The sequence below is a fragment of the Podarcis bocagei genome, assembly GCF_964188305.1.
Source record: "Podarcis bocagei genome assembly, chromosome: 3".
NCBI lineage: Eukaryota > Metazoa > Chordata > Lepidosauria > Squamata > Lacertidae > Podarcis > Podarcis bocagei.
Window position 1 is genome coordinate 73,062,879 of NC_138127.1, and position 19,902 is coordinate 73,082,780.

A 19,902-nucleotide genomic window follows, 5' to 3' on the forward strand; every position below is an offset into this window, starting at 1 on the left:
ACATCCTTTTATATATTTGAACATGGCTATCATATCACCCCTTAACCTCCTCTTCTCCAGGCTAAACATGCCCAGCTCCCTTAGCCGTTCCTCATAAGGCATCGTTTCCAGGCCTTTGATCATTTTGGTTGCCCTCCTCTGGACACGTTCCAGTTTGTCAGTGTCCTTCTTGAACTGTGGTGCCCAGAACTGGACACAGTACTCCAGGTGAGGTCTGACCAGAGCAGAATACAGTGGCACTATTACTTCCCTTGATCTAGATGCTATACTCCTATTGATGAGGCCCAGAATTGCATTGACTTTTTTAGCTGCCGTGTCACACTGTTGGCTCATGTCAAGTTTGTGGTCAACCAAGACTCCTAGATCCTTTTCACATGTACTGCTCTCAAGCCAGGTGTCACCCATCTTGTATTTGTGCCTCTCATTTTTTTTGCCCAAGTGCAATACTTTACATTTCTCCCTGTTAAAATTCATCTTGTTTGTTTTTGCCCAGTTTTCTAATCTGTCAAACTATGCTGTGGTCTAAACCACAGAGCCTAGGGCTTGCCGATCAGAAGGTCGGCGGTTCGAATCCCCGTGAGAGGGTGAGCTCCCATTGCTCGGTCCCTGCTCCTGCTAACCTAGCAGTTCAAAAGCACGTCAAAGTGCAAGTAGATAAATAGGTACCGCTCTGGCAGGAAGGTAAACAGCATTTCCGTGCGCTGCTCTGGTTTACCAGAAGAGACTTAGTCATGCTGGCCACATGACCTGGAAGCTGTCTGTGGACAAACACAGACTACCTCGGCCTGTAAAGCAAGATGAGCACCACAACCCCAGAGTTGTTCATGACTGGACCTAGTGGTCAGGGGTCCATTTACCTTTGCCTTTATACTGAAGCCCATGGCCAGAAATGTTTTGGTGAAGAGGCCTAAGGATAAACTATGTGTAGGGTGCACATCATGAGTTAATGTGAAACAGCAAAAAACAGCTACAGATACAAATTTAACCCTGATATGTTTATAGTTGCTAACTTATTATTTAATTAGACTTTAAAACAGAGCAGGGAATGTTAGAATCTGCTCAAGCAATAAGGCTATGCTGGGTTTAGCCATCACATCCCTTCACAATTCAAATTAGCATGCTATAGGACTTCAACAATGGTGATTGTAACCAATAAGTGAGACCATGGTTTCCTAATACATCAGTTCCAGGCAAGTATCTTGCCAACAAAAGATTGGTTTGGGTAGCTGTAGGCTTCTCAAGAGAACTCTCATCACTGTGAATGTGACATTGGTTTCCTCACACTGGTACAAGGCCAGGCTCTGTAGTCGTTTATGGATCTACCAGTTGAGACAAACCTGCTTGGATTGCAAGAGCCAAGAATCTCAAAGCTATTCTGTAACACAGGGATGGGGAGCCCATGGCCCTCTAGAAGTTCTGTCCAATTAAATTTTATTACTACCCTCTAGATGTTGTTGGATTATGATTACCAAGATCCCTGAACATTGGCCATTCTGGCTGATGCCGGTGGGAGCTGGGAGTCCAACAACATCTAGAGAGCTGCAGGTTCCCCATCTCTTGGTGGAATATTTGAAGTAAATGTTACACCTGCAAGAAATATGCCATACCCACGGAGGGCTCACTATTCCCCACCAGTGAAGCACAATAGGAATAATGAACCCTCCATGGGGATGGCATATTTCTTGCAGGTGCAACATTTACTTCAGTGTATGTGTGGTGCATCTTTTGTACCGCAACTGGACTTTCTTGTTGGCTGTTAGTTTTGCTGTTGGTTGGCTGTTACATTGACCTGGAGATTCTCCACATAATGGTGGCAATCCAACCAGCAAGTCGCTCTACATTTTGCTGGTAAAGTCTGGTGTAAAACCACAGGGCTACTTATTTTGGGCAGCATTCCCATGACATCCGTGTGTTCTCTTGTTCCAAGAAATGAAGTTCTCTTTATTCTGTGATATAATATCTCATTGTGGGCCCTATGACAGTGTAATTATAGGAAGCAAAACATGCAGACAGCAATTGAGGAGCAGTGTTGTATGGTCACCTATGTAGGAGACTCTTGGGAACATGACTGTGTACCATCATCTGTCTTTGCCTTCTCATAGCTCCTCATGATTCATGCAACATCCTCACTATAGCAGCAAGTTGCTAGAATGGGAAAATAAATGCCATCTTTTATCACCTTGTTATGTTGAACATGCTTAATGAAGATCAGGAGTGGGTGTGCCATTTTCCACATACTTTAGGATGCCAATTCCCACCCCCTCTCAGATAATAAGATGTCAGCTTCCTGTGAGAAACACTGGTCAATATGGCTTGTATATAAAGGTAAAAGGATCCCTGTATGGTTAAGTCCAGTCAAAGGCGACTATGGGGTGCGGTACCCATCTCGCTTTTTAGGAGGAGGAGGAGGAAGGAGCTGGCATTTGTTCACAGACAGCTTTCCAGATCATGTGGTCAGCATGACTAAACCACTTCTGTGCATGGAAACGCCATTTATCTTCCCGCCGCAGTGATACCTATTTATCTACTTGCACTGGTGCGCTTTTGAACTGCTAGGTTGGCAGAAGCTGGGTCAGAGCAATGGGAACTCACCCTGTCATGGGGATTCGACCGCTGACCTTTCGATCAGCAAGCCCAAGAGGCTCAGTGGTTTAGGCCACAGAGCCACCCGCTCCCTTGGCTTGTATATACCAGGATGGAAAAGCTATGGTCCTACAGATATTTGACTGTAGTCCCCACCATCCCCAACCATGGGCCCTGCTGTCTCAGCTTTACCCATCAATTTAAATAGTCACTTGATTTCTGAGTGGCAATTACCTGTTTAGCTTTCATGTTCCTTAGGCATTGGGTACATAGTAACTAATCCATGGGTAGGCAAACTAAGGCCAGGGGCCGGATCCGGCTCAATCGCCTTCTAAATCCGGCCTGCGGACGGTCTGGGAATCAGCGTATTTTTACATTAGTAGAATGTGTCCTTTTATTTAAAATGCATCTCTGGGTTAATTGTGGGGCCTGCCTGGTGTTTTTACATGAGTAGAATGTGTGCTTTTATTTAAAATGCATCTCTGGGTTATTTGTGGGGCATAATAATTCATTCATTTCCCCCAAGAAAACATATAGTCTGGCCTCCCACAAGGTCTGAGGGACAGTGGACTGGCCCCCTGCTGAAAAAGTTTGCTGACCCCTGTTACTAATCTAAGGTCATCCTGTGGCTATAAGTGGGCATTTGAACCCAGCTGCCTTTAGTCCTAGCCTTACTCTTTGACGACTACACTGCACTGTCTCTTCAGAAGCCTTGTCTATCATCAGGCTCAGCAGTGCATCCTTGCCACAATCAACACAAAACAATACTCAGCCGATACAAGGGTAATGGCTTCCTTTTAATTATCACTAGAAAGCAGTGTTTCCTTACACACCCAGAAACTGACTGAGCAGTACAAAGAGATGTAATCAGTGGGGCATGAGGCCATAAACCGGCTATCAGGAGCAAGGCATGCAGGATCTTCTGATCCCAGTGTAGGTTGCTTTTGCTTGTTCATAGCAGTCATCCCAGTATATAATCGCAAAGAGGAAAAAAAACTGCAGCATTTCCTTGATTAAGGTTGCACCAACCTCGCAGGCTAGTTGGTTAGTCAAGATCAGAATGGGTTAGTGACATGACATAAAAACATGTGGTTTCCTTTAATGCAACTCTCTGATCATTTGTCTTTATCTTTACCTCCACTGGAGAGAGGTGTAAAGCAAAGCTTTCTTTCTACCTGGGGAAAAAAAGCCATTAAAAGGTGGTATCCCATCTCTCTATAATAAAACCAAGCAGCTAATGCAACTGTTAGCTGCTAACACTACAGGTCTCCAATGACTTTAGCATCTCAAGTGATGGTGAATGAGTTTTAAAGGAACACACTTCACCTATTTATTTTTTAAAATGCTTCAACTATGTTTATGCCCAACAAAAACCACAATTGTCCTATTTTTAGGAACAACATGGATCCGAGCTTACTCTCAAGGCTTCTTGAATGTATCACACCTGGTTTCTGAAGCTTAAAGTGGCTCCTTTTAAAGTTAAGTTGAAAGTGTATCTCCTGATGTCTTAGGAAAAAGTAGTATCTTAGGAATGACCTTAAAATAAAGATAATGTGCCTAGACCTTGAATACCCATTTCAACCCCACTATAGGAGTTCTTCAATATCTTCAATAAAATCCATCTATTTTATTGAGTGGTGTTAACTAATATCTACTCTAAGCAGATCCACTGTATTAATCATGTTAATTTCAGCAGGCCTACTCCCCTGAGTAAAACTCAGTTGAGTACCACACAGTATGTTTTCCCACTACAACTTTCTTGAATTCAGTCTAGTATGTCATTTCCTTTTGCCAATTTCCATTAAGTGTGAGAAAGAAAAACTTCTTTTTTAAAAATAATAATCACTTTTTATTGAAAAAGAGTTAAAATAAATTACATTTTACAAAGTCTAATATGTACATACAGTGATTCCAGTGACACAAATCAGCAAACAAAAGTACAGACTGAAACAGGAATTGTGTCTATTCATGTGATGGAGTGAGAGATGAGATCATTAGGTCTGTGCACACTTCCAGAAGCATATGAAAATGGAGACCCTCATTTTAAAATTCAGTGCAGCATAGAAAGCATGAAAACTAAAGGCTCTAGGCAACTTTTAAAATCAGCAGGGATACATAATCCTTTTTCCAGAGAAGATACTAGTACATTTTCACTTGTACCGTATCAATAAAATAAGGGGAGAATCAGATCATGCTCAGGGCAGAAAACTTTAGTTTATATGTTTTGAAACACCCATTGCCAGCAATGGAGTCAACGATGTATTCAAATTAAGAAGAACCAATAAAAAATGTTGCTTAAAAGTTTCATACCACTGTATTAAATTCATAACAGTTGTGTAGGCAAGTGTTTCAGAGCTTCATTTAGTGGCCCCCTTTAAAAGAAAAGCTAGAGCGATATACTCATTTACACTATCTATGGGTCAGTTTTGCCGTGGATATGCATATCAATCAAACATCAATCTGGTGGGTGGGTTGTAAAGCTTCTCCTGTATTTTTCAGAGCAAATTTTCACCCAGTTGCCTCCCTACTTCAAGATAGTTGAATACCCAATCTCAGTCCCAGGAATGACCCCAATGTTTGGCTCATTCTGGTCATGAGAATATCATCTACACCAGAGGTTTTCAACCTTTTGTTGTCCACGGCTCCCTTGACCAACTACATTCTTTCTGCGGCACCCCTGTGGGACTCAGGAGTCCAGTAGTGTCACCCCTTGTGTGTAGAGCTGGCAGCCTCTCCCCCTTTTTTGAACACCCTCCCTTGTGGGGTGTTCCCTCAACTTCCTCTCTTTCCCTCTCTCCTTGGGAGTCATCCGGGCAGCTACTGCTGCCGTTCCTGGTGTATGAGCTGCCCGCCCCAAAGAGAGGTGCTTCCCAAAGGCACCATTCGCTCACAGATCTTATAGCCAGAGCTGCTGCAATAAACAGCTGTGTAAGTCTTTGGGATGCAGAGATGCGAAAGGGCATCAGAGGAAGGGAGGGAAAGAAAGAAGGGCAGAGGCTAGTGTTGCCCACGGCACCCCTGACCACCATTCAAGGCACACTGGTTGAAAACCACTGCTATACACTGTTAAGGAAAAAGAAGGAGAGTTGGTGGGTTGTTTGGTCCAATTTATGGAACTGTATTTCCTTTCAATAACACTATGAAGCTTAGCAGCTATTGCCAGCATTCTGGGTTGTTCTGAGCCCAGTGACAACAGTAGCGGTGGGGTGAAAGGTAAAGCAGCAGTACCAAGGTTTCATGATCCACAGCTTAGTAGAGATAGGTGGAAAGGAGACTCCTCCCTTTCCCTACTGAAACACATGCATAAGATTGATGCCCCGGTGCTTTTGAAGGTTAGCAGCTATCTTTTTTTTTTTTTAAAAAAAAAAATCCCTTCCATAAACACCTATAACATGAACATAAAGTGGAGATTCCCTGCTCTCAGGCCGGAGGAGGAGAAGAAGTTTCCAAACCTAACACTTTCGCTTATTTTCACATTATGGAAATCCTTCTCAATACTTGGCTGAGAATTCAAGCTAGTCAAAGGCACTTCAAAGGGACTTAGACTGAAAAGACTGAAGCTCCACTAAACATGGAAGACAGTACTTCAGACCAGGAGAGTGCTAAGGCAAACCAGTCCTCTGGTAGGTCTAAGGTGACTCCATTGTTTAATGAATGCTAGGTAAAGAAAGAAACCAACAACTAACCGGTAGGATCATAGAACAGTGAAGGGTAAATGAATAGCTTTCAGCAGCTAAAAACCATGATCCACTAAGTTATGCATATAGCCTTTTGGGCTGGCCACTTTATGACCAAAAAACCCCCACTGCAAGGCACGTGGTGGATTTGTTGAGAGGTAAGATTCTACCAGATGATCCAGCTGTTTCTCACATGTCCACTTTGATTTTAACCAGGCAACAGGCAGAACACTGAAGTCTTTGTATCCATCAAATATGTCTTCACTTAAAACAAGGATAAGGTTTCCTTGGAAGTGGGTAAAGTTCCTAAAATGCAGAATATTTCCTAGGAAGGTGTTAATTACATCTAAAGAGCAGTACCTAACCTATGTTTTCATCAGGACACACAAGCTCACCTGTAGATGTACAGGTGAGCCTTAAGATGGAGACCTCAGCTTCAAGTTCCTATCATTTTGTTTCTGCCTGCCTATGCACTAAACAACACAACAGTCACACCAAGAAGACGTAATGTTTCAAGGGAATTATACATTGTTTCTTGGCTGTTCCTATACTGATCTTGACACTAAAAGAAGTGTGCACTGTTCTGTACCTCTTTTAGTACAGAGAGAAACCTTTAAGTCATTCATTCATGGAAGACACAACAGATTGCAATGTCAACATTATGAAGTTATTTTCATAAAAATGATTTGCACTTCTGTAACAAAAATGGGACACAGTTCAGTACTTAGTGTATTAACTGCTATTAATATGAGGAACACTGTCACTGATAAAAACAGCAGGACGCCATTTTTTGAGTTGTGAAACTGTTTGATGCCAAATGTTGTTTTACAGAGGAAAAATAAGTCATGCCTGCAAAGGGTCAGTCTAACTATTAAAAAGTAGCCACAAAGCCTCTAAGAGAAACATCACTAGCCTCCTGGCCTTATTTCAGCTATACATTACATAATGCATAAGATAACACTGGCAAATCCAATTGAACAATTTCCTGTCTAGAAAAGTGTGAGAAAATAGAAGTTTTGGGTTCCTTCTTATTTCTTTTCTCCTCTTGCAACCTTCCTTGTATATACAGTACACATTTCCAAACAGAAATGAACAGACCATCTTTTGCAGCTAATGCCTTTGAGCTGTCCTTCTGCAGACATTTTCTAAAAAGGGAATACGACACACCTCTTCCCCACTCTTCAGAAGCCAAACAATAGTCAAAAAGAGAAGTTTGAGTATATCTAATCATTCAAGATCAGCACTGCAAAAATTCCACTTGGCCCTTCTTACCATGTCAGATTCAAAAATCCTCCCTCCAAGATTTTCATCATCCACTAATTCTTCCATTTCAGATCAAAACAGGAGGAAGTACAATTAAAATCTACACTGGAGTGACTCACAACCTGATCCTCAAACATCTCTAGGACTGTGATCTAGAACACTTAGGCTAGAACACTTGCTTAGATTGTTCACCATTGTAACTCTCCTCCGAAGATTTATAATGTAATTTAAAAAGGAATACCAACCACTGAGTTAGTTATTTCTCCGCAATGAAAAAGCCAATTATCAGATAAAGCCCTTTGCCATGATATCCAGCTTCGGCTGCTTTTATAAGTCTTCTCATACTCTCCCCAAATGCTAGTTAACATTTTCATTTTACTTAGAAAGCAGTTGAAATACAGCAGAAATATATGAAAAAACCAACAACATTGTGTGCCCATAACAAATATGCATCAACTCTAAAGTATCAAATGGAGTGGAGAAAAATGGAATGTTTTAGAATCAGAGAGACAATGAATATAACAAAGCAGCTCTTTGGCTGTTCAGACAAACATCAAGGTATTCAGGCTGTGCTTTGCATTTTTTATATATCTAAAAACCAGTCATTCAAAAGGGCAGTGTCACCAAACTTCACTTAGGAGACATGAGCACATGAAATTCAAGTATTTTCTGTAGACTATGGACAATGGAAGGGCACTTCTGATGCAAAACTGTTTGCCACTGTGCTTTTCTTCATTTTAAATCTGCCATCTGCAATCTCCTCGCACCAATCTGTTACTAAATTTTAAATATTAGTCATATGTACTTGTCATTATAACCAGGTTTAACTGCAGATAGTTTCTTGTACAATAGAAGATATAATGTCTCCATAAAATTGGTTCTGTGTCTAAGTTAGTGCTTTTGTTCATGGACCTTCAGCTCACGACTCAGCAGAACTGGCATAACTTGAACAGTTATTGTTCAAGTTCCCTAGTCAGGACTGCCAATGTATCTCAACTCTGACCTTTAGATACTCAGCCCTTCTGGTTCAAAGCATCCCTTTGAAGGAGAATGGAAAGAGAGCTTCATTGTGCGATTTTGAGCTTGCATGAAACAATCAACATTTTCCACTCTGAGCCTAGATGTGATCTGAATTCAGTTTTTCAGAAATCAAGAGTTAGTGCAGTAACCAGCCATGTCATACATACAATCAATCCAAACCAGTCTGATTTCAAAATCAGAACGTCATTCTTCATCAAATACTGAATAGGCCCAATAACTCTAGGCTTTTCTTCCTAACTTCAAGCACGACCAACTCCCCAAAGGGAAAAGGAACCCTCAAGTTTTTAGAATTGTCACTTCACAGTGAGTAATCAAACTGAGTAACAAACAACTAGAGATAACATCCAGCTGTTGAACGCTTTCAGTATGCTAATGCAAGGAGGTGGTGGCAGTAGAAAATGCCAAACATGGTACACCTTCCTCTTTTTCCTCCTCATGCATGTTCATCTGTTCAAATCTGTGTTAAATGATCTTCAGGAAGCCAGTAACAAAAAAGAAAAAGCTGTTGTTCACGTTGCAGCTTTTGCAGTATTCACTATGTTGTATTCATTCATTAGCTGCTCATAAGGCACAGATATCTCTAAATCGTTATTGGTAAACGTAGATTCATTAGAGGATGAAAATGTCACCAGTTTTTTTGGAGACTCTGGTTCCTCTGCAAGATTGTCATCCATAGACGACTTTGAAGTTTCTTCATCATCTGAAATATCCTCTTCATCCTCATCTTCATTTACAAAAGTTATATTGGCATTTTCAAAGATCAGGGGTCGATAGTCCCTGGAGTCCCATGCTTCTCCTTCTTCCTCACTGATCCGATCCAGTTGATTTACAAACCCACTGCCCTCAATTGAGCTATCCCCAATACGCCTATCAGTTAGATGCCTCATAACATGAAAGTTTTGGAGTCCCAGAGAAACCTCATCATAGTCAAATAACTTGCTCCTTGTGTACATCACTTTGACATCTTGGCTAGAATGTTGCAAGGCTGGCTTCACTGGCTCTCCATTTAGGATTTTGTCATTGCTTGTTTTCAGACCCTTCTTTCCAATCTGTTTGATGAGATCATTGTAAGTCTCTTGCTTCTTGGAAAGGAAGCTGAAAATGTTCACATCTTTTGGGTTAGACATCTGAAGAGCTTTTTTTGTAGGAGGGTGGGTCTCAAAGGACTCCTTCCTTTTTTTCCTTCGTTTCTTGATTGCTTTGTGGACCTCAACAAACATGCTGACCTTCCAGTTAACAAAGAGAGAAAGCCATGCTAAGCCTAGGTAGATCCATAGCTCCACAAAGTATCTATAGAGTGAATGGTAGGTCATATTTGGATTCACACCTGAAAGGGAAAAAAACAGAAAACAAAATTATAGGACCATACATACATACATGCCTTAACATTAGATTGACATTGACATTTTCATGTTTCACAAGAAACACAGGCAAGTTGTGCTTGCAACCCACTAAAAAGGAGATTTTTTTAAAATGTGAACAACTAATTGTAGGGTCTAATTTGTAGTACCTCTCATAACTTAAAATAGTTATATGGTACTTTGGGATCAGGGTCAGCCTTTGGGCCTGAGATCAAGTACCAAACCTCAACAGTCTGTTCTGCAAACATCAAGTGTCCAAGATTAAAAAGTCTTGTCACATATTTAAATTCCAATAACTGCACATTTATGCTGACAGATGTTTTCATAGCTGGAGCCTTCTTTGTACAAGATCTTGTCTGTCAATGAGTACCTAGGCAATCTCCTCATCACATAACACATTGGCTTCCCAGTTTCTAGCCCTAATAGGCGTTAATGGTGACTTTCTTTAAGACCTACTGGTTGGCTATCTGGAGCAACCTGTCATTCAGAAACCTTCTTGGCAGAGTCTCTAAATTATTATTCTTAATAAAAGTATCTATAAAATGGCTTTTGGGATTTGGCATGCATTTGTGACCGCTCATTCGTACCTGCCCCTTATGTCTAAATACTTGCCCTCAAGCTACTGAGTGGGTACATTGGGAAGAAAGAGGGGATGAATGGACTTTACGCCCAGCGTGACTGAAGTGGGTCTGCTGGCTGTTTCCTTATTTTTCAAATTAAACAACTGAAGGAAATGGTGAGTCCCTGCATCTCACTAGCTTAGTGGAAGGGTGGTGGTAGCATTACCAAAGAGTTAGTGCTGTGGTTAGTGTTTTACTCTCCCCAATCAGGGTGAAATTCTTCCTCACACCAGTATTATTTATTTTATTTGTTCAGTTCACAAAGCAGGTGGTTTGCAAAATGTCAGTCAAATCCCAAAATGCAACCAATAAAATACAAGAGCAACCCATTAAAGTAAACATTGCAACAGAACCAAATATGGCACCATAACCATACACAGCAGCAATGCTTCAAGTAATACTGAGCCTCACACAGTAACATAATGCCAAACACGTGGCTGAGCCCATACTTCTTTAAATGGGGTGGGATCCCAGTAATGTAAGAGCTGCCAGTGCCTCAAGGGGGAAAAGACAAAGGTGGCCCTCAATGTGTCACCACACAATGAGATACGCTTGCTTGTGGGATAAAAAGAAAGAAAGACTGCAACCGCTGTTCTCAGCTTAATAATTTGCCCTTCCAATGCTTACATGTAATCTGATTGTTTATGTCAGTTGTGCATGAACCAAGAACCACCCACATGACAGCCCGCGTGATTTTTCTTCTTTGCAGAACTGGCAATTCCAATGCCAATAAAAAGTGGTCACTTATATAGGAAATCACTCTTGCAACTCCGCACATTGACTTTGCGGTCGGCGGTTGTGTTAAGAAGTGCTGCAAACGTGCAAAGTATTAATGTTAATTAGCTGCCAGGGTGTCATGAATTGTTACTGACCAGCAACGTAGTCTCCAAATCCTATGGTGGTAATAGTGATGAATGAGAAGTAGAGACCTTCAATATAATCCCAGCCTTCAGTCACCATAAAGACAAAGGGAGGAAGAACCAGGTGGATCAGGACTCCCCAAAGGATGAAAATAGCAGTGCATGTAATTTGTGCTTTTCTCTGCAATAAATAAAAAAAGGGGGGGAGAGATAAAGATAAATCATTTTGTTCTCTTCTTGTGCATTTTGCATTAATGAAACAAAACCACAACAACCGTCTATCCTGTGCCAAGAATGTAGCAACTGCAGCCAAACTAAAGGAAGTAAATATAGGAAGTAAATGAGTAAAATGCAGGTTCATTTGAATTTTTGGTTATTTCCAGACATGTTTTATTCTTCTTCTTTTGTTTTCTTGCTGGTAAAGCAAGAAGCATCTTGGCATAAAACCATCACACCATGGATTTTTCCATAGCATTTTTCCTTTGTGTGGAACCTGCCCCACAGTTTAACAGTTAAATCAGAGAAACCTCTTAGTAACTACCATTCTCTCTCAAGTTTCTAACTTGTACATTTTTTGAAATGGAGGTTCTTTTACATAAATACCTCAGCAGAGCAAAAAAAAGACATGGCAAATACACGGTGCAAAACCTGTGTTGTAATAAAACTATATGACACAATGTGATGAAGTTTAAACCATTAGCAAGTTCTTTCTAGCCAGTGAAGATTCCCCCAGCACCCAAGAAAGAGGGAAACAAACAAACCAAAAGAAACCCCATCTAGCAGAAAGATGGGATTGCTCAATCCTACAAGAGCATAATGTATTTCTTCAACTAAGATAAGCCCGAGCCCCTCAAAACAGGGAATTTAGAGGGAAACAGAAGAGTAAAGAAATACTGTGAGACATGATGATGGTACAAAGGGCAAGGAAATATTATTTTAACAGATCTGGACAGGGTTCCAACCTTTTACATTCTGAAGCATATGCCACCCCTTCGGATTCTTTGCTAAGCAACAGCAGGAAGCCAGTGACAGTTCTGGCTCTGCACTCTTTCTTATTGGCCCTTATTTAGAATTTACGTGAAAAATCTGGGCAATATATTCTAGCTGCACATCTGAGCAATGTATTCTAGCTGCAATGTATGGACAGTCTTAGGACTATAGGATGGACCAAGAAAGTAGGAAACAGAGGAAAGAAGGGAAGTTGGGGCAGAATGGAAGGCTGGGAATAGCTACCAAGGTGGGAAATTCACATCCCCAATAATCTAAAATTGTTTCTGATATGCTGATATGTGAATTATGGGTAATTTTCCTATACATAGCCTTTTAATTTTTTGTGTAGCTCATGCATAGGAATTTGTACTAAAATTTCAAGCTGCTTAGCTGCCTTGGTTTTAATTCAGTACTAATTTATACTGCAAACAGTTCTGGCATGCATCAATATTGTTATCAGTAAAGAAAGGTGATCAATTGCATCTGAGTTACTTCAAAATAAAGGAAATGTTTTCTGCATCATCTGTCTCATAGACGGATTTTAAAGGTCTTCAGAGTTCCATGCATCCTGTGCCAGCAGTAAGATAATCAGAAATTCATTTCGTACCAGGCTTACTCCTCTCTTTGTCAGGAACTGGCCCAGCCTCTTGGCACGTCCTCCAAAAAACTTCCCCAAAGCACTGATCCATGTTAAGCAGAGAGGAACACCAAAGAGTCCATAAAATATACAGAAAAGTCGTCCAGCTGCAGTCTTCGGAGCAACATTTCCATATCCTGAAAAAGAACATTGTATTAAAAGTTACCTATGCCATTTTCGAGCACCAAACAATAATAATTTCTTCTCTGTGAAAGTTTTTGAGCTTGCTCACACATGACAGTTTTGGGTCTGATGTTCTGCAAGATTTTTACTTGCCTCTACTGTGTAACATATGATCATTTAGTAAGTCACGAGTCAGTGTTATCATAGCCTGCATATACATATCAGACACACATGGGCACTCACTGCAAACAGTAATAGGATATGAACTGGGCTACAGATTCTGTGATTACACATTGCATCCGCAGAAGCTGGCCTCAGAATTCTGAGTCCTAAGATTCTTTGCTTTCCGGTTTAAAACAAGTAAAGTGTTCAGCCCTTAATAAAGACATTTGAAAATGAGTGGATAGACAGTGAAATTTCAGAAGCCAGCCAGTAACCATGCAGCTGAATACTGAACAAGACATTGTATTTGCCAGGCTGTCATCTCATGATTGATCTGCAATGCTGGTGGAGGAACCACCTCACTTAGCTGTTGCTCTGTGCAACCACCTCTGTTCTGTGCTGTTCTACATTGTTATGAAGATGGGATCAGAAGATATTCTGTTTCAGGATTCAGACAGGTTACATACGCCACGAAAACTGAAACCAAACTTTATTAAATACTATATGGCATATAACTGCTCAGCCACCTGCCACTGAAAGAGAGAGAGAGACAAAAACAACTCTCTTATGCTTTCAGTCCTCATGGCTGAAAATACGCCAAACAAGGACCTAGGGAGAGCAGAGCCCTTGTTGTAAGTCAATAAGAATATTCAAGTTTAAACCAGTTTTTGCTTTCTTGAACTGTTTATACAAAGTTTTTCTGGGCAGGGGGAGGAAGAAAGAATGTCAAGTTTCAAATTATTTTAAATAATGGTAACAAGTCGAACATAGTGCTTTATTTGGTTATGCCCTCCCCTTGCCCACCTACTCTGGTCAGTATGTTTTCTAACACTAAGCATGTTCTTTCTCAAGACAAACAAACAGACTGTGGCTCTGATGTTTTCCTACATCTTACAAGATTTTTTTTAACAACATGAAAAATTTTGCAAAACAAAAAGCAGCGTAAATAAACCCTTTAACACTGTTTTCTTTCATTCTCTCTCTAGCTTGGGAATGAGGCACAAATAATACATAAAGCTTTTTATTGGTTTGATTGTGGCAACTCATTTTAGTCGCTTTGAATCACTTTTGTGACTCAAAATTGTGGTACCCAGAACTCGACACAATACTCTAGGTGTGATCTAACCATGGCAGTATAGAGCAGGACTATGACTGTGATTGTGGCTTCCACTGATGCAGCCTAGAATAGCAATAGCTTCTTCTTTTTGCTGCTGCATCACACTGTTGACTCATGTTAAGCTTGTGATCTACTAAGACCCCTTGTTCCTTTTCACATGTACTGCTGGCAATCCACGTGTTCCCCATCTTATATTTGTGCAGCTGGTTATCCCTGCCTAAGGGAAAAACCTGACATTTGTCCCTACTGAAATTCATTTTGTTAGTTCAGGTCCAGTTCTCCAATTGGTTAAGGTCCTCTTGAATGCCTATTCTGTCTTCTGCACCATTGATGACAGTTTGCTGTCATCTGCAAATATGATGAGCATCCCTTCAATTCCTTCATCCAAGTCATTTATAAAGATATTGAACACCAATGGGGGTCAGAACAGAACCTTCAGTCACCCAAATTGTCTATTTTTTCCAGGATGATGTGGAACCATTAGTGAGAACTCTTTGGGTTTGGTCAGTCAACCAGCTACAAATCCACCTAACAGTTACCTCACTCAACCCACATTTTACCATCTTCTTCGCAACATTGTCATGGGGGACTTATGCATTCTTTGTTCACCAGAGGTTTAAGAAGGAGAATATTCAGAAAGCAAGAGCAAGCCAAATACTCACCAATGGTTGTAATCACAGTAGCAGCAAAGATGACAGCATTAGGCCAGTTCCAGTAGTTGAAGGTGTCATTGGCATCAATAGAAACCCCTTGTCCAGCAGCTTCTGATACCACCTATAGAAAAAATGACAGCGGTCACTCAAAATGCACCCAGAGAGTTAAACAAGACAAGTCATTCTTCCATTACAAAATATTTTTTCCATTACGAAAATAAAATGCAGTCTTCGAAATATATTTTACCCCATTCACACATGTTCAATTTTATCAATTTATCAGTGATAATTTTAAGATTGGCAAGAAAATCTAGTACCTCCCAGCTTATAATATTTTTCAAAACCCTATAGTATTTAATAGCTGTAGATTTTGGAAGTAATTGGAATTAAAAGAGTAACTATTCAAAGCTGTAGAGCTATCTTTTGTATTAGATTCTGAAGTCATAAAAACACTTGGGATAGTCTATAGTCCAGTTTTCAAATGCAGTAAGCGATAAACTGAATTTGAGAATGATTTCTTGGTGTTGCTTTAAAGAACACGCAATGTTGTTTTGGGTCTTATCAAGGCCAGAGCGTAAGCATGGTGAATGGAGTCTTTTGGCAAAGCTGTTCAAATGAAAACAGTACAAGCACAGTGGAGTGCTTGTACACTTGCTGTGCTCAGGCAAGCCTCCATGAAACCAGGCTTTTCAGTTTATTTTTCTTTGCCTCATTTCCTAAATGAATTTCATGCTATCAGGGCTAACTGAGAAAGGGAACTGAGTGCAAAGAAACTTTCAGACTTGCTGTCCCAATTTGAACACTAAATATTTATTTTGGGCATTTTGTGGCAAGAGAGCCCATTCCTGCGACTTAAGCATTTCAGTGTTTTAAACATTTCTCCAAGTACAGCAGTTTTTAACAAGGGTGACCTCGACTTTCTGTAGGCATTACTTTGGGACACACTGCACTTCCAACCTTTTTTATTGGTCCATTGTAGATTGCATATATTGATCCCAGCAAGAGATACGAATTGATTGGAGCCAACGAACCAATAATTTTGTTTTTCTTAAAACAAAACTTTAAAACCAAAACTACTTAAGGGAATTGAAGAGGAATTTTGCAATCCCTTCAGATTTTTCTTTCAGGGATGAGGGAGAAAGATGTCAGGAGCCTGGGGCTTTAAAGGGATGATTTACGGTAATATTAAGGTGGGGATTGTATGGCCAACCTCAGCATCTGCATATTCACATAACACCTAGTGTCTCACAGTACAAACTGTCTCTGACATCACTAGGACTCTCACACTTCCCCATAAGTGAAGAAACACCCTTGCTTTTGCTGAATTCCAGAGAAATCACTGTCAACCTACTGATAAAAAGAGCAAAAGTGAGTGCAAGGATTTAGTGTATACCTCAGAAACAATGGTAGCCTTCAGAAATGGAGAATATACTGAACTTCACATGCATGAAATTATGTCAAAACCTGCCCCATGTCATGCATATACCTGACAATTGTAAGTAGCCTTTTGCCCAGCAGGTAAGGACCCAATAGCAAAATGAGCACATACGTTGTATTTATAACACAAGAAGACGAAGAAAAAGAAGATATAAACAAAGTTAAGATCAGGACGAAACTGCTGACCCAGCTAAGAGGCTATTTCCACAATCAGTTAAGGCCGCACTCAGAAAACTAGTGGAACGCAACCACAGGGAGCATGGTCTAATGAGGCAAGCCATTTGTGGCATGACTTTGGCGATTTTCACTATGTGGTCTCTAAAATGCCAGAACAAAATTGGTTTGCATGGGTATGATTTAAGTTATCAGAAAAACATGCAGCACTGCTGCACAGCATGGGCTCCACACAACTGAGTGGACTGATTGAACTGCCCAGAGCCCTTTTAGGAAGAGGTGTAGCAATTCCATTATCTCTCCCCGTCACTCCTCTCTTAAGGCCAAGTGATATTTCATGACCTCAGACTCCCACAGTAAAATCAAAGAATCTGAATGCCACTGTACTTTATGCTGGTTGGGCCATCCTGGATGTCATGATAAACCATGATTTATTGTTACATAATAAACCGTGGTCTCATCCACTACTCCTCTCCTCTGACAGGGTTGCAAAGGGGAGATTGGAAGCTTTCACTTCCATTTTTTGATTGACCTCAGTTTAATGTAACATCCAAACCCTAAATTGAGGCTAACCTTAACTATGATTTGTTTAAAAAAATACAAGGCAGCTTCTTAACCATGGCTTAAATTTGGCTTGTTGCACAGAAAACCAGTTAAGATTAAGCATGGTTTGTTGGGCTGGTCAAAACAAGCAGCTGTGCTTAATAATCATAATAAAAAACAGAAGTGAAATATTCATATGACTGTGCCCGAGGGAGAGAGGGGAGGGGACAAGCATAAGGGTCAATGTGGCTCAATTCTGTCATGTAAAACAATGGTTTATGACAATGTCTGAAACAGCCCAATATGCTAAGTCTTATGCAGATAACTTCATTAACCACAATCTCTGTTCAATTATGCATTTCAATCTATACCCTTGTCTGCAATTCAAAGAGTCAGTGAAGCAACACATGCATAATAGTTTCTTCTTCCTCTCACATACAGATGACTACACTGTGAAGTTTCAATCTTACAACAGGCCACCCAAAACTACTGGGCTCACAGAATTTTGGATATGTTGCTGTTAAACTGAGGCACCTCCTCCTCCCCTCAAAATTAATTAGATTTATGACAGCATTAACAGGTGGTGGTTAATACAACTTCTTTCAAATTGGCTTTCTCCTATTCCTCATATATGAAATAGCAGACACAATCTTCAAGTGCTTGTGTTTCAGGGTAAAGAGGCGGGAGGCATAAATCAGCAGATGGAGAGGAAGAGCATATCAATGCAGTTCATATCCTGAGAAGCTACAGGGCCAACTCTTCTCATTGCTGTGTCAACATTTCACAAGTTCGCGCTCACAGCTGTTCTTCTGCCAAAGCTGCACCTCCCTCTTGTCCCCATTGGCATGCTTTTGCCTAGGATGAGCTATGGCCTTGCTTGACACCGCTTTCATTCTTTTCCTCATGTCTTTTGGCTATAATAAATCTCAACATGGAACTGAAGCAATATGGAGTTCATTTCAAAATACACAATCGAGCCATAAAAATTCAGGACACTTCTGGAACTGAAGTGGCATGACACATTGTCCTGTTTGTTTGTCTTTTTGAGAGGGCTTAGTTATTATCAGGGTATCTAGAGTTTTATCCTAAAGGCATTCAATTTTTATTTAAAAATGGAAACTTGCAAGTCTTGTTTCTGTTAAGGTTGTTTTTTTGCATACATTGCATACATGCATGTGTGTAGGATTTTTCCTAAATAATTGGAAACCTGCTTTTATTTCATAATTTCTTCCGATTCTCTTCAGCATAATTCAGTACATGGGCCATATTTTGTGCCAACTCCTATTGTAGTAGTGGTGGTTGCCATTCATTGATCTCAAGAGTCTGCCTCCAGGGAAGAAGACAAACCACTGTGTTAGCAGCACTGACATGAACCCCCTGCGAGCAATATGTTTGGTATCAGCTTGGCTGCAGGAGTTGCTGGTGTACGAGGTGCCATCCAGCTGTCTTAGGGACTGTCTTAGGAACAGAGGTTTAGGAACCAGAGTTTTCCTTCTCATAGATGATGAGCCCCATCTGCTCCAGCCTTTAAGTAATTAGGTACTAGACTAGAGGAACATGAAGCAAAACTGCTATGCTTGCCAGCATATAGCTAGAAGCCATACACACAACTCACATTTAAAGGCACATGGTAACCTACCCACAAAGCATAGTCACATGGCTCCTGCAATTCGAGTTCCTCAAACTTTAAAATTGCTGTTATCCACCCTAAGCCTTTAAGGAAACAGGGGTTAAGTTTTAAACAAATAAATTATAGTTCTAAGAGCACAGCAACAACAGGGATCTCTTCCAAAATTACAATCTCACCTCAGCTATGTTAATTGTTGCTTACAATGCCTTAGGATACATGTACAACCTTGAAGCAGACACAACTTACACAACTGAGATTAAAAATAAAGGAATCACGAGGCCGGAAAGAAGTGAATATTTTTGCATGGTATAAAAAGAAAGTAACAACTCTGAGCTGAAGACATTCCACAACACACTGAAGTAAATAATATTTGGGTCATTCAAACAATTTAACTAGCAAGCGCCGTGTTTCAGATTTTCTTAAATTTACCTGTGAAAGGTTGCTTTAAAAGTTTCAGAATCAAGAGCCTAAAGGGGTTGGAGAAAGGCAGTGCTGAAGCACCAACACATGCATATTAGAAGCACTGCCCAGTTTTTCAGCTGCTCCTGAGGCTTCAAAGAAATGCTTCCAGATTCCTTAGCTTTTCTTCAATCATAAAGGCTAGAAGCACGCCTGAAAAATTTCGACACTGCGAAGGAATCACCTGATTCCCTGACAAAATGGCAGCTCCCGAGTCCAGCTAAAGCCTTATAAAACAGCTTGGTGTTTTTTTACAACTGCACAATATTATCGGAAGGTATGCTAGCGCAGTCACAATTCTTATCTGTTCAGATAAAGCAGAAGATTATGGCCATATAAAACTTGTTTTGCTGCAATAGGTTTCATCAGATGATGCTTATACACCTTGGCACAAGGCTGTTTACAAGTCAACACAAGCAGGAGTAGCAACACAGGCAGTGACAAAATTAAGCTCTAGTAAAGAGCTAGACTGAACACCTTGCAATATAAAGGCTATACAGTTTTCAGATAGGGATGTGTTGAAATGTTAGCCTAGAAATATTTTCAGGGCAAATGAGCCTTTGAGGGGTTCA

At 40.5% G+C, this 19,902-nt stretch overlaps 1 protein-coding gene across 2 annotated transcripts in view; it reads right to left on the bottom strand.

Annotated features, from left to right (window-relative positions):
* Positions 1–4,405: 4,405 nt before the first annotated feature.
* KCNK5 (potassium two pore domain channel subfamily K member 5) overlaps positions 4,406–19,902 on the bottom strand; it is a 45,495-nt gene continuing 29,998 nt past the window's right edge. For both annotated transcript variants that reach the window (XM_081186447.1, XM_081186446.1), the window contains 4 exons: positions 15,097–15,208; positions 13,003–13,169; positions 11,418–11,586; positions 4,406–9,891 (listed from right to left, as the gene is read on the bottom strand). In XM_081186447.1, the coding sequence (XP_081042573.1) occupies positions 9,074–9,891; positions 11,418–11,586; positions 13,003–13,169; positions 15,097–15,208 (1,266 nt within the window). In that variant the 3' untranslated portion in view covers positions 4,406–9,073. The remainder of the gene's footprint in view (positions 9,892–11,417; positions 11,587–13,002; positions 13,170–15,096; positions 15,209–19,902) is intronic.